The sequence below is a fragment of the Microchirus variegatus genome (genome assembly GCF_963457635.1).
Source record: "Microchirus variegatus genome assembly, chromosome: 7".
Lineage (NCBI taxonomy): Eukaryota > Metazoa > Chordata > Actinopteri > Pleuronectiformes > Soleidae > Microchirus > Microchirus variegatus.
In genome coordinates, this window is record NC_139808.1 from 12,943,454 (window position 1) to 12,954,688 (window position 11,235).

Sequence of the window (11,235 nt, forward strand, 5' to 3'; positions counted from 1 at the left end):
TCATTTTGCCAAAAATGTGTGTGGCAAAAAAACAAGTTCAATGCTGATGAAGGTGAAATTGTAAACCTGATGGACAGTTTTTTGTATTTAGTTATTAGCCATTTCTTTTATTATTTTACATGTCCCGGCCAAACCAATTTAACAAAAACCACGACAAAAGTTTAAGTATATATACACTGCACATGTACACAGTTCAGCGCAAAAGTCTCAGGTCATCCGCAGGATTGTTGTTTTCATGTCTGTTGTCCAATTCTGTAGGTCATTAGCATTCTTGATACTTTAACCTCTTACTTATTTTTGTATGGAATTGTTATTTTAAATTTGCATACATGTTCCCCATATATTTTGGATTTGTTCCAAAAGAAGGATTGAGAAATACTTGTAAGCTATGGGCACAATAGCAAATAAAACAAAAAATCTAATGGTGGTGTGACTTTTTAAAACCTCTAAATAAACAAGCATCTTGAAAAGAAATCCAACAGCTTCCACTGGATATATGAGGCGTCCAAAAACAAGGGCTGGTCTTTCCCCCCCGATTGTGTCCTTTCATGTCCTGAAACACAGAGTAGGTTAATAATGTAAAGGTGCACTCGGCACTTTATGAGCCATAGATTGCAGTAAATTAGCAAATTTGTCACCAGGTACATGACTACAGGATGTGAAATCATGTGTCTGAATTGTAGATCTAACATAAGGGTACAGGGCAGCCCATGTTGAAAGGTTTCTGCTGCCCCCAACTGGCTAAATTATACCCTTAAATGCTCAGAATAGTAATCTCGTTCACGTCATCACAGTCACTGATATTTCAGATTTAATTTAGGTCTGTTAAAGCAGCTGCTGGAGTTCTAGTTTTCTGGTTCTAGTTTTCTTCTAGCTAAATGTTTTTGAAACCACAAGGATACCAATAGTAGCAATGTCCATAAATCAAGATATTTATATGGATCACACAATGTACAGTCAATTTGATTTGAACTTTACAAAACAAATGTGACCAATAAAATCTAAATATACCCGTGTATAAAATGCACATTCCCTAAATTCTCAGAAACAAGCGATATGAATCTACTATGCTGGACATTCAACATTATGTGATGTTATGTAGATATTAGACCACATGGTGGTAGTGTTGACAGTGTTTTTGGCCTGAGATGTGTTGATGGCCTTTGTGCACGTTCCAGGAAGATAATAAGGAAGTGCTGCCACACTGTAATGTCAAGGTAGAGTTTCAGTAAAAAAGCCACACCTGACCCATTTAAAGGAAAACTGAATCAGTTAAGTTCCTGGATAATGTCTCAGACGATCTGTGGAGTATATTGTGGGCGGGTTAGGAGGTAGAATGTGTCGTCCTCCTACTAGAAGTTATGTGGTTTAATCAGAACTATCAAATGTCCTCCGCAAAGTGTGTTTTTTTTGTTGAACATTACAACTACATCATGGCAGTATTAGAGAATGATTATGGACAATGATCCATAGATTACATTTTTCAATTAAAATGACTTATTTTTGCGCACACTGCATTTATAATGCAGTTATATCACAGAACAGATTTGTATGGGTATTGGTATTCAGATGTAGACTAGAAATACATTTTAAATACTAATAAAGACATTATTAAAACCAGAGCTTCCCAAGCTTTACAACTAGTTTAAGACCATGAGAATGTTTTCATGTAATTTTGACAGACGTACATCGCAATGATACGTGTATAATCGGTTTGTGTCATCACATATGGTTTTCTTTGACTGAAACGGACCAGTGTTCAGCATAGAGCAGTACTGAAATCTATTCTTACATTTTGGGAAATTGGTTTGCGTGTCAGATTTGTGTTCACTTTCAAAAACACATTAATTTTAGTTCTTAGGTCTTTTTAGGTGCACGTTTCAAAATGGATGGCTCAGATACATACAAACTATACTTCACAGCACAGCCATAAACATAATTTTAAAACCCAACCTGTTGCAAACTTCAATATTTGTCTTTTAATGTTGGTTAGCTGGTTTAACATAAGAACATTCATTTTAGACCCTTGTGTGTGCTCAGTGAAATATGTTGAAGCAACACTCCACTAAGCCAATGTCCACAGAGAAACCATCTGCAATTTTACATCACATTTCACAGCTGTTGTTGATCCACTGCTACCTCAGTAAGTTAGCTCAAATGCATTATTCTGACTTTGATGTTTGAACTCATTTGCTTAGATTTACCTCAGTAAGACATACTTACCAAACAGCAGTAGACAAGCAGCTCTCACACGCCCCCAACTGAAAACAAGGCCTTCATCTGTGCAGGGAAGAGCGGTTTGCAAAGTGACACGTTGGCTATTACCAAGCAGAGGTATGAGAAAGAAACAGAATGATGACTATGTTAAAAATCCTTGCACTAGAACTGTTTTAATGTAGTTTGAATGATGTGATGTCCACCTACCTCTTTCAGCAGACAGCAGAGAATCTATTAAAAGATGCAAATACACATACTCTACTTAGTGAAAATTCAGTTGATCCTGTTTGGCCACATCCTGTGGGCATGAGGCTGAAAAACAGACACAGAAAATGCTTTAACAAAGGCTGGATTGACATTCAACCAATGCCTCCTCCTAAACACAAACATGACCCGAGTCACACAGCTGAGGTGATTCCAACCTTTATTCAAACAGACCTCAGATACAGTCAGCAATAAAAACATGTTTACATTCAAGCAAACGGTGTTGCTTATGTGTCGAACCAAGGATTGTGGATTCTGTCTTTATCCACCAAAACAAAAGATCTGAGTGTCTAGTCCAGTGCCAGAGAAGCTTGTGACTAAAACAAAAGTGAGCCAGACCTGCATTGTTTCACAGTGTAACCAGAGAGGCAGTGTTGCATAGTTGAGTGCTGCCTGTGAAAACCAGTGTTTAACAGTGTGTCAAAGACGGTGCTGCTGCAGAGACCAACAAGAACATTACCCCAACAACAAAGGGAAGCATCCAGAGCCAGTTACATGGACATGGCAGGAGATATTTTAAATATATTCCTCTTAACTAAAGGAAAAAAAAATCTTTAGAAATCTGAATACATTTAATAACACATCACCACAAACTCAACTCCAGTTTCTACCCAGCATACGTGTTCATTCATTATGGAAATAAAAGAGGGGAACTGAGGTGCCTTATTCACAGAGGTTCATTCAAGCTTTTTTTACCCAAAGGACATCATAGCCCGTGCTGAGCATGACGCATGTAAACATCTTTATACGTGTAAACCTATTTTCTCACAACGCAGCAATACAATACTTAAGAAATGCATCGTCACAAAAAGGAAAACTGGACACGCCTAGACACATACTGTGACAACATGAGGTTTAAGAGCAGGTCCTTTTGAAATGTGCCAGTTTCAATTTTGACTGAGGAATGTCTTAGCAAATCAAACAATGGCTCAGTAAAGAAAAGGTTCAACAGACTGAGGTAGAGGTAGAGCAATTCAAAAGGTTGGTTAAAGGGCAAAGCAAAAACATTAAGCTGTGGTTCATTGTACAAATATGCCAACAGTACATCGGGAATAGTTTTTCACTTATTTTCCATTTCTGATCACAGGCATCCCACAAAGGCCGTGATTGTTGTGAAACCATGATGCACCTTAAATATGGTGTTATCAGTCTGCAGCTCTGCTCCTTAAACATGAACGGCCTTCAAAACCCCGATTTCACTCAGCAAATAAATGTGGCAAACTGGAAAAAAATAATAATATAGCCAGGTTATTTAATCTACAGTGCCAAATAAAAAATGTTTGTTTTAACTGGTAAGTTTGAAGGCACCACAGGTCTAAAAAAAGAATTGAATGTAAAAAGGTGCTGCGTTAACGTTTAAATTAAATAACAGATTTCCAGCGAACATCTGGTCGCATTAGGCAAATAAGGGTCAGGTTGAAGGCTACATTAGAACATTCTCTCATCACATCTTTTTTAGTCTGGGATGCATTTATGTTTCCACGTGTATGCTTGTGCAAAATGTTGAGCGTCAGTTTACAAGATTCGACATTTCTGCTATCAGATGAGGTCAATGAGAAACTCAGCTATCATCTTCTAGAAGGCAGTCGGACCGCGTGGAAGGACCGTTTGCCCTTTGGACAGGTAGCAGATTTAAGAGGCAAATGCGTTCATGTGTTGCATCTACTACATGACTGTGGAAATAAATGGTGGTACTGTTTGGAAAGTTGTTTTCATTAATCCCTTTAAACAGACTTCTTAGCAGACAAAAGGACAAAGTAAGTAAATAATGTTAATATTGGCTAATTAAGTCCAGTGACACCACTTTTACACTTTTAATAACTAACCATGACTCACATGTGGTAGCCTTTAAACCAACCAATGTCAGAAGAAATTCAAAGGGACAGTGACACCGTTTCCAGTTATTGGACAGAACTGTTCACTAAGGCAACACAAACAATGCCAATGCACACAGCACCATATGAAACCACATGAAGGTTACCAGCAGCAGTGTTTTTTTTTTTTAAATCACTGTTCGTCTCTGTCAACAGGACAACCACTGAATCAATCCCACACATTTTAGTGGAGGGTGAGGCAAGACCCAAAGAACCTATTTAAATTCAATTTAGAAGTGATCTAAGATAAATGGATTGATGTCAGCCTTGACCACGTACATTGTACATACATACACAATTAACTTGCTTCAATTAAGAGTCACTGTAGCTCAGCTCAGTGCCACTGTCCCATGTATTCTGAGAATTTATCCACAAGTTGATGGAGGTGTAGCAGCTTCATCAGATTACTCAAGATTTCCACTCAGAGAAAATGTTTCTCACTCTTTACTAGTATCCAGGGAAGGACCAACATTAAGGAATAGCGCTCACATAGTAAACAACTTCAAAACAAACAAAAAAAAAACACTTCAACATCTAAACTGCAGGAGTGGAGTTGCCGTCTACACCTACATAACTAATGATTATGACGCGAGCATCGGCAATGACGAATGAGGACATTCTGTGAACAGCTGCACTGAGAGTGCTCCAGCTGTCAGAGCCTCAAACATCCCCTTACCTCAAACACCACTGATTGAGGGTGAGCCTGATTTTACCTAGAGATCCTTGTTCATGTAAGCGTTTTTTTTATTAAACAGCAGGAGAAGCTTCTCATGTCATCTGCCATGTACATTCAGATAAATTTTTGATTGTCAGTGTTTTCTATTGTTCATCAAATTGCTCCCAGTATAATTCCAGCCATATCACTCACTCACACCACACTTGTAGTTCTAGCTGTGGTGTGGGTGTAGTGTCATGGTGTCATTCTCGATGTGAAAAGCCATTAGCTGCTTTCCTTTGCTTCTCCTTTATCTTCACAGTCTTTCCGTCAACACAGGGAGACCCTCTGTGACGTAGCAGCTCCAGGAATAAACATGTGTCTGCAGAGAGAGGAAAGAAAAACAATTTCATTAAAGGTGTTCTTCAAAAGTCTTCAAAGCGAAGATACGATGGTTTGTCCACATTCGCGGGACATGATAATCACAGCAAGGGACAGTGACGGACATTTGTGGGTGTAGCTTAAGCAGCAACTGCACCAGGTCGCAGATAACAGGCACCATGCATCTTCTTATGTTGGATGTACCAAGCTTGCCGCTTATTACGTAATGAATGTATGTCACCACCCTCGGACTGCACCTTGCAGCTGGTGGTAAGCACAATCGAGAACATGGATATTCCACTGACAGATCTGCTCTGCTGTGAGGAAAGACCACCTTTCTGGAGAGGACAAAATGAAATTTTCAGCAGCCTATCAATACAGAGACGTGCTGAGTCAGTGCAGTAATGACACAAGTCTTTTTCAGCAGTACCCACTGCAGTTAACCTTCCCCACCAAACTGCATGCAGAAAGCTGCAAGTTAAACAAAGCTCTATACAAAAGCATACCAACATATTCAGTTCAAGCTCGCAGTGGATTTATATGAATATAATGCATATTTTTTAACAGTAGCAACCATGAGTAAATATGATTCAGCAAGGCTGTAAATGCATAGGAATTGAGGCTAAAGACTAAGGCCTGGTTTATTCTCTTGATTATTGCTCGACACACTAAAATGCGTCGAGCAACAGAAATGGACAGAAAGCCTGTCACTGGACACTTTCCTTGCTTGTAGTGTACTCGTGGAATCTTCTTGTGTTGCCAACGCAATCATAGTCGCACACTTTGATTGGAGATGAACGTCTCTATTTAGACATTTCACCTTCAACTGTCAAACCAAAACATGATCTTGCTGTGCTGGTGATTGGTACAACCGATGCATTGTGCTCCCACTCTGCAAAAATAAATTCAAAATCTCTGCCTCAAGCTCAACGTTAACATCAACAAACCCTTCCATTATCAAGACAAAAAAGCTGGGCCCACTGTTTTAAAAGGCCCAAGGGGTCCTGCACTCCACCTCACATCTATTGTATGACAGCACAATGCACAGCAGACTGCTGTGTTGAGGATTATGACCAGGAATCTCAAGCGAGCCATGCAGCAAAAACAGCCCTTTGTCAAACCTGAGCTGGGCCGCGTGAAGGAGGAGACTGTGGTGCGTTTAGGCACCGGACATCCTCCATTGTGTCGCTTTCGATGTCGTCATATGCAGTGTTACGGCAGAACATCATGCTACATAACCACCGGGTACAGTCCACACCCCTCCTACAAAGTACAGCTACCAAAGGTACAGTTTTCAGTCAAATGCAAGCCTGACCCAGGGCTTTTACCATTGCAAACCGTACCAAACCACACCATAATGGAAACAGCAATAGAGTCACTGTCCTTGTATAAACAACAACAGGAGCCAGTGAGTACTGACTCCACCTCTTAAAAGGTCAGGCATCTGGGTGTGAGGGGTTGGCTGGAGCTTTCATTGCATAAGAGGTGTCCTGGTTAGCTCTTGCACAACAAACACTAACACACTTATACAGGCAAGAAGACTGACAGCACCGAGAAAACATGCACAAAGGACAGTCAGTGCAGTTACCAAATATGTGCCTAGGGTAACACACTAGCAGCAACCCCACCCTCACTTATATAGTTGCAAACCTTCAATAAACTCCATGGAAGAGGAATGTCAGAACATCTGTTACTACATGGCAGCCATCAGAGAGTAGACCTGAACAGACCTGGAGACAATCCATGGAACACCGATACTCAAACACACTTCTTACATAACACAAAATTAAAGCTGCAGTAGGCAGGATAGGTAGAAAACTCAAGGATCATTAAGCTTCATCCACAGGTCATTAAAATACTAACAGTTTGGGATCATGTTTGTTGACTACTTGACAAATCTTGCATCACATGTAAACAATTCTCTGGACATTCTGTGAGTTCATGACAAAAAAAGCAGCTTATGTGAAAATGAAGACATACCTGTAAAACAGCCTGGCTTGTGGGTCATGCAGCACACATAACCTGGTCCATTCTGGCCTGCAGCTGAAAAGCATCAGGCCGGTCCTGAGGATTGACAGCGAGCATGTCCTGAAGCAGCTTCTTCACTCCATCAGACATGCACGACCTGCGTTTCTGTGGGATGTTCAGTACCATCTTTGGATTTTCTAGCAATGCTTCGCCAACTGGTACAATGTCTGCTCCATGTCTAACATACATTCCAAGAAGCTCACGCTTTGATTCAGCATCAATGAAAGTAATTCTTTCCAACATGGCCCAGATGATGATGCCCAAGGCAAATATGTCAGCCTTAGCTGTGTAGTGGCCCTCCCATACTTCAGGAGCCATAAAAAAGTCCGAGCCACATGCTGAAGACAACCAAACCTTGTTGACATTGACATTTTTGTTCTTATCTTCACTTTCTTTGCCTACCCTCGTATTACTCAAAGCAGCACAAACTTTACTGAGGCCAAAGTCAGCCACCTTAAGGACTGGGGTCCCTGACCTCTCAGAGATTAGGATGTTGTCAGGCTTAAGGTCTCTGTGGACAATGCTATTTTCATGCAGGAATGCAACCGCACTGGTCAACTGGAGCATGAAGCTGTTGTTGGTTTGTGGGTCTGGCTGCCGAGACAGGATGAACTGATTGAGGTCACCCCCTTCACAGAACTCCATGACGAACCAAAGATAACATGGCTCCTCTGGAGGACTGAGCACTCTCTCACCTGAAAAAAAAACACAAACCAGTTAGTTACTAATAAAAACAGGTACATGGACAGTTCAGGGTTATCTGAAGTGTTGTGTTAGCGTTACTGCAATTAACAACAACCCCGTTACAGACAAGTGAAATCCGGCTTACATTCAAGTAAACACTTTGATGCTGTGGTGATTTTGCAGAACAGCATCGACTGCCAATGGAATGTGTAAATTGTCTCCGAGTGAAGCCCACAGAGTAGACACCATTTTAGTTTGAGCCTCGGGAGCTACTGGCAAAATGTGCCCATCCCCCCCAACGAGGCGAGCCCGTGTCATGGCGTCAACAACACTTAAAGAAATCACCACAGGACAAAGACAGACACACAAACAACACATCTCTAGCAATGTGGGCTTGTATTAACCCACTGACAATTAGCTACAGCGTTACGACGACGGAAGTCAGACGATTTCACCTGAATATTGGTCAACTAAAACAGTTACGTGTGGGGTATCTGACGAGACACTCACCGAAACTAACGACTGATGATAACAGCTCGGCGATGATCAGAATTGTTGACCAATGATTGTCAACTGACAAGAGTTTTACTCCGATTCCGATTACCCCACGTACATACGCATCCACGACAACACTTAACTAACAGGTTAGACCGTGGCACAGCGATATAAATGATGCCGTTTGACAACACGAATAGTAAATCAGAGTTACACGCAAATCTTCCAGAACGTCTTTACTCTGAATGTATGACAAGCTTCAGTGTTGGACAATACTGGTGACGTAAAGGGGTAACGACATTTACCTTTCAGTGAAGTCTCCACCAGGCGCAGGTACTGTTTGGACCGTTTGTTGCCATGGCTCATTTTCTGGGCCATACCGTTCCTCTGCAGAACACACTCCTCCAACTGCACCACGTTTTGGTGCCGTTTTTCCAGACTCGCCAGCGCCCAGAACTCCTGCAGGGCGAGTTCAACATTTTCCGGCGCATCGCAACGCAATTTCTTCACTGCGACTTTAGCACCGGACCTCCGAGCCACCGCTTCGTACACCACGCCATACGTTCCCCTCCCAACCTCCCGCAGCAAGCTGTAGCGGGGAGCCATGACCCTCCGTTCCAGTTGGCCGCCCTGCTTAAAAGAGCCGTCGTCCTCCGCCATGTCATGGTCCTCTTCCGTGTTTCCCACACTCAGACACCGCAGCACACCGTACTCGTCAGCTCGTGCTCCGGCTTGTCGTCCACAGCACTCTCGCGCGCTCCTTGTTCGTCTCCGCCGGTTGTCACCAACTGTATCCATGCGTCTCCGATAATATTTGTAGGGTTTAAATCCCGGGGTAGTAAAATGTTCACATGTTGTCAACGCACGTAGGTATTAACCCCGTCCACTTACTAACCGAAATGACCCTAGCACAAAACCTGCTGAGCAACGTTCGAATATAGGTCAAAGAATTGGGGAGGAGGGTAAACCGGAAAAAGATGGCCGACAATTCATACGAGCCCTTCAGAATAAAACCTGTAGTGTGGAACGTGTTTCATAATGGAAGCACATGCTCTGTTCGATTAAATGTAATATGTAAAATGCTTTGAAGACATACTCGTTTATTATTATTCTTTTAAGTTTTCACATTTTACATGTGATTAACAAACAAATGGGACTCCCCAAATATGTAAAATTAATGTCTCGTTTAGCTACGTTCTTGCAACAATCCAAAATGTTTGGGAGAGAATGCTTCGACCATTTGCATTCAAGAATCCTAAAATGATCACAATAATATCACGACTCATTCAGACCGAATGTATGACTGTGCCAAAAAAGTGGTACTTTTATTTACAAACCTCACATTTTCGTCACTTCCGGCCTATTCCCGGGTAATTGTTGGTTGCTGCTTGTTAGGGGATAGAGAGTTCAGATGTACCATTACTACAGGGAAGAACAAGTAGTTGTCACACCAAAAAATACCACTGTGTTGTTGAATACTCGATGATTTGTGAACAGCACCTTTAATAAAACTTAATTTGTCGTTTGCGTTCAACATCTCCTCCACCAGTTTTCCACCGATGGTTTCGCCCATTGCGTCATCAACAGCATGGTACCACACGTGAGCGCGTACCCAAATCAAACTCGAGAGCACGTGTTGTCGCATGCTGAGTGCGGGGGATCAGAGGGGGTTGTCCCTGTCTGTGTTATGACTGAAATCGCAAACAAGCCTGTAAATATATGGCGTTGTAGATGTGTGCGTGTGCGTGTGCGTGTGCGTGTGCGTGTGTGTGTGTAAAAGTTTATTTTCAAATACAAATATACTTATAATATACATATGTATTTTTATTCATGAGTCTGTTTTGGGGAAAAATAATTAAAATATATTGAAATATATGATATTTACATTTTAATGCATGTCATGTTTATAGGGCTTCTTCATGGCCAACATGTTCATCATATTTATTTATTTTACAACTCATTTTCAACCAACAATATATGGTTCTCTGAAGCATTTTTAGTAAAAAAAAAAACAAAACAACAAAAAGTATAAAAAATATATAAAATATACACATACACTCAAAAAATGATGTTCATTAAAAAACAAAAAACAAAAACAAAACAATGAATTTAATTTCCAATCAACTTGTATAAGGCAACATTTAAAATATTTGTAAATATACATTGTTATATATTTATTTTTATAAAAAACAAACTTCAAAATCTCATGCATACAAAAAGTGTGTGGGGTTCTCTTGTCATGGCAAATGTGCAGGTCTGCTGTGGTTAATGTGTTTCACTGTGTGTACAGCAGCCTCACCCCCTCCCCTTTATCAACAAACACAAACAATTCTCCACTGTTGGCAAATTTCATACAGTGGTAATTTAAAAAAAAGTATTTCATTGACTGTCTTCAGTTTAGATTAAAGCTGTGGATTGAAAATGTGATGCAAAAAGTTGCAACAAATATTAAAAATACAAATAAACAAAATCCGATTATTTGAACATAAACTTGAAACGATTCAACAAAATAATATAACATTGTAGACATTTTAAGAAGTTGTCAAAGAGAACGAAAGTGTATGTAAATACAATAATATGCAAGTACAATGTAAAAAAAAAATCCAAAAGGCAAAGATATAAAACATAAAATGAAAA

At 40.5% G+C, this 11,235-nt stretch overlaps 1 protein-coding gene across 1 annotated transcript; it reads right to left on the bottom strand.

Moving 5' to 3' along the window:
- Nucleotides 1–6,951: 6,951 nt before the first annotated feature.
- LOC310929174 (serine/threonine-protein kinase 35-like) lies at nucleotides 6,952–9,481 on the bottom strand. The gene is made up of 3 exons (XM_083891893.1): nucleotides 8,904–9,481; nucleotides 7,372–8,114; nucleotides 6,952–7,121 (listed from the first exon to the last, which is right to left on the bottom strand). The coding sequence occupies exons 1-2, from the start codon at nucleotides 9,394–9,396 to the stop codon at nucleotides 7,396–7,398; spliced, it is 1,212 nt and encodes a 403-aa protein (XP_083748019.1). The 5' UTR covers nucleotides 9,397–9,481; the 3' UTR covers nucleotides 6,952–7,121; nucleotides 7,372–7,395.
- Nucleotides 9,482–11,235: the final 1,754 nt, after the last annotated feature.

What these genes read in the sequence shown, in the direction of transcription:
- LOC310929174 (XM_083891893.1), bottom strand. Translation starts at nt 9,396, where the DNA reads ATGGATACAGTTGGTGACAACCGGCGGAGACGAACAAGGAGCGCGCGA. An exon ending in GGTGGAGACTTCACTGAAAG is followed by an intron (nt 8,115 to 8,903) that starts GTAAATGTCGTT and finishes TTTTTTTTTCAG; the next exon opens with GTGAGAGAGTGCTCAGTCCT.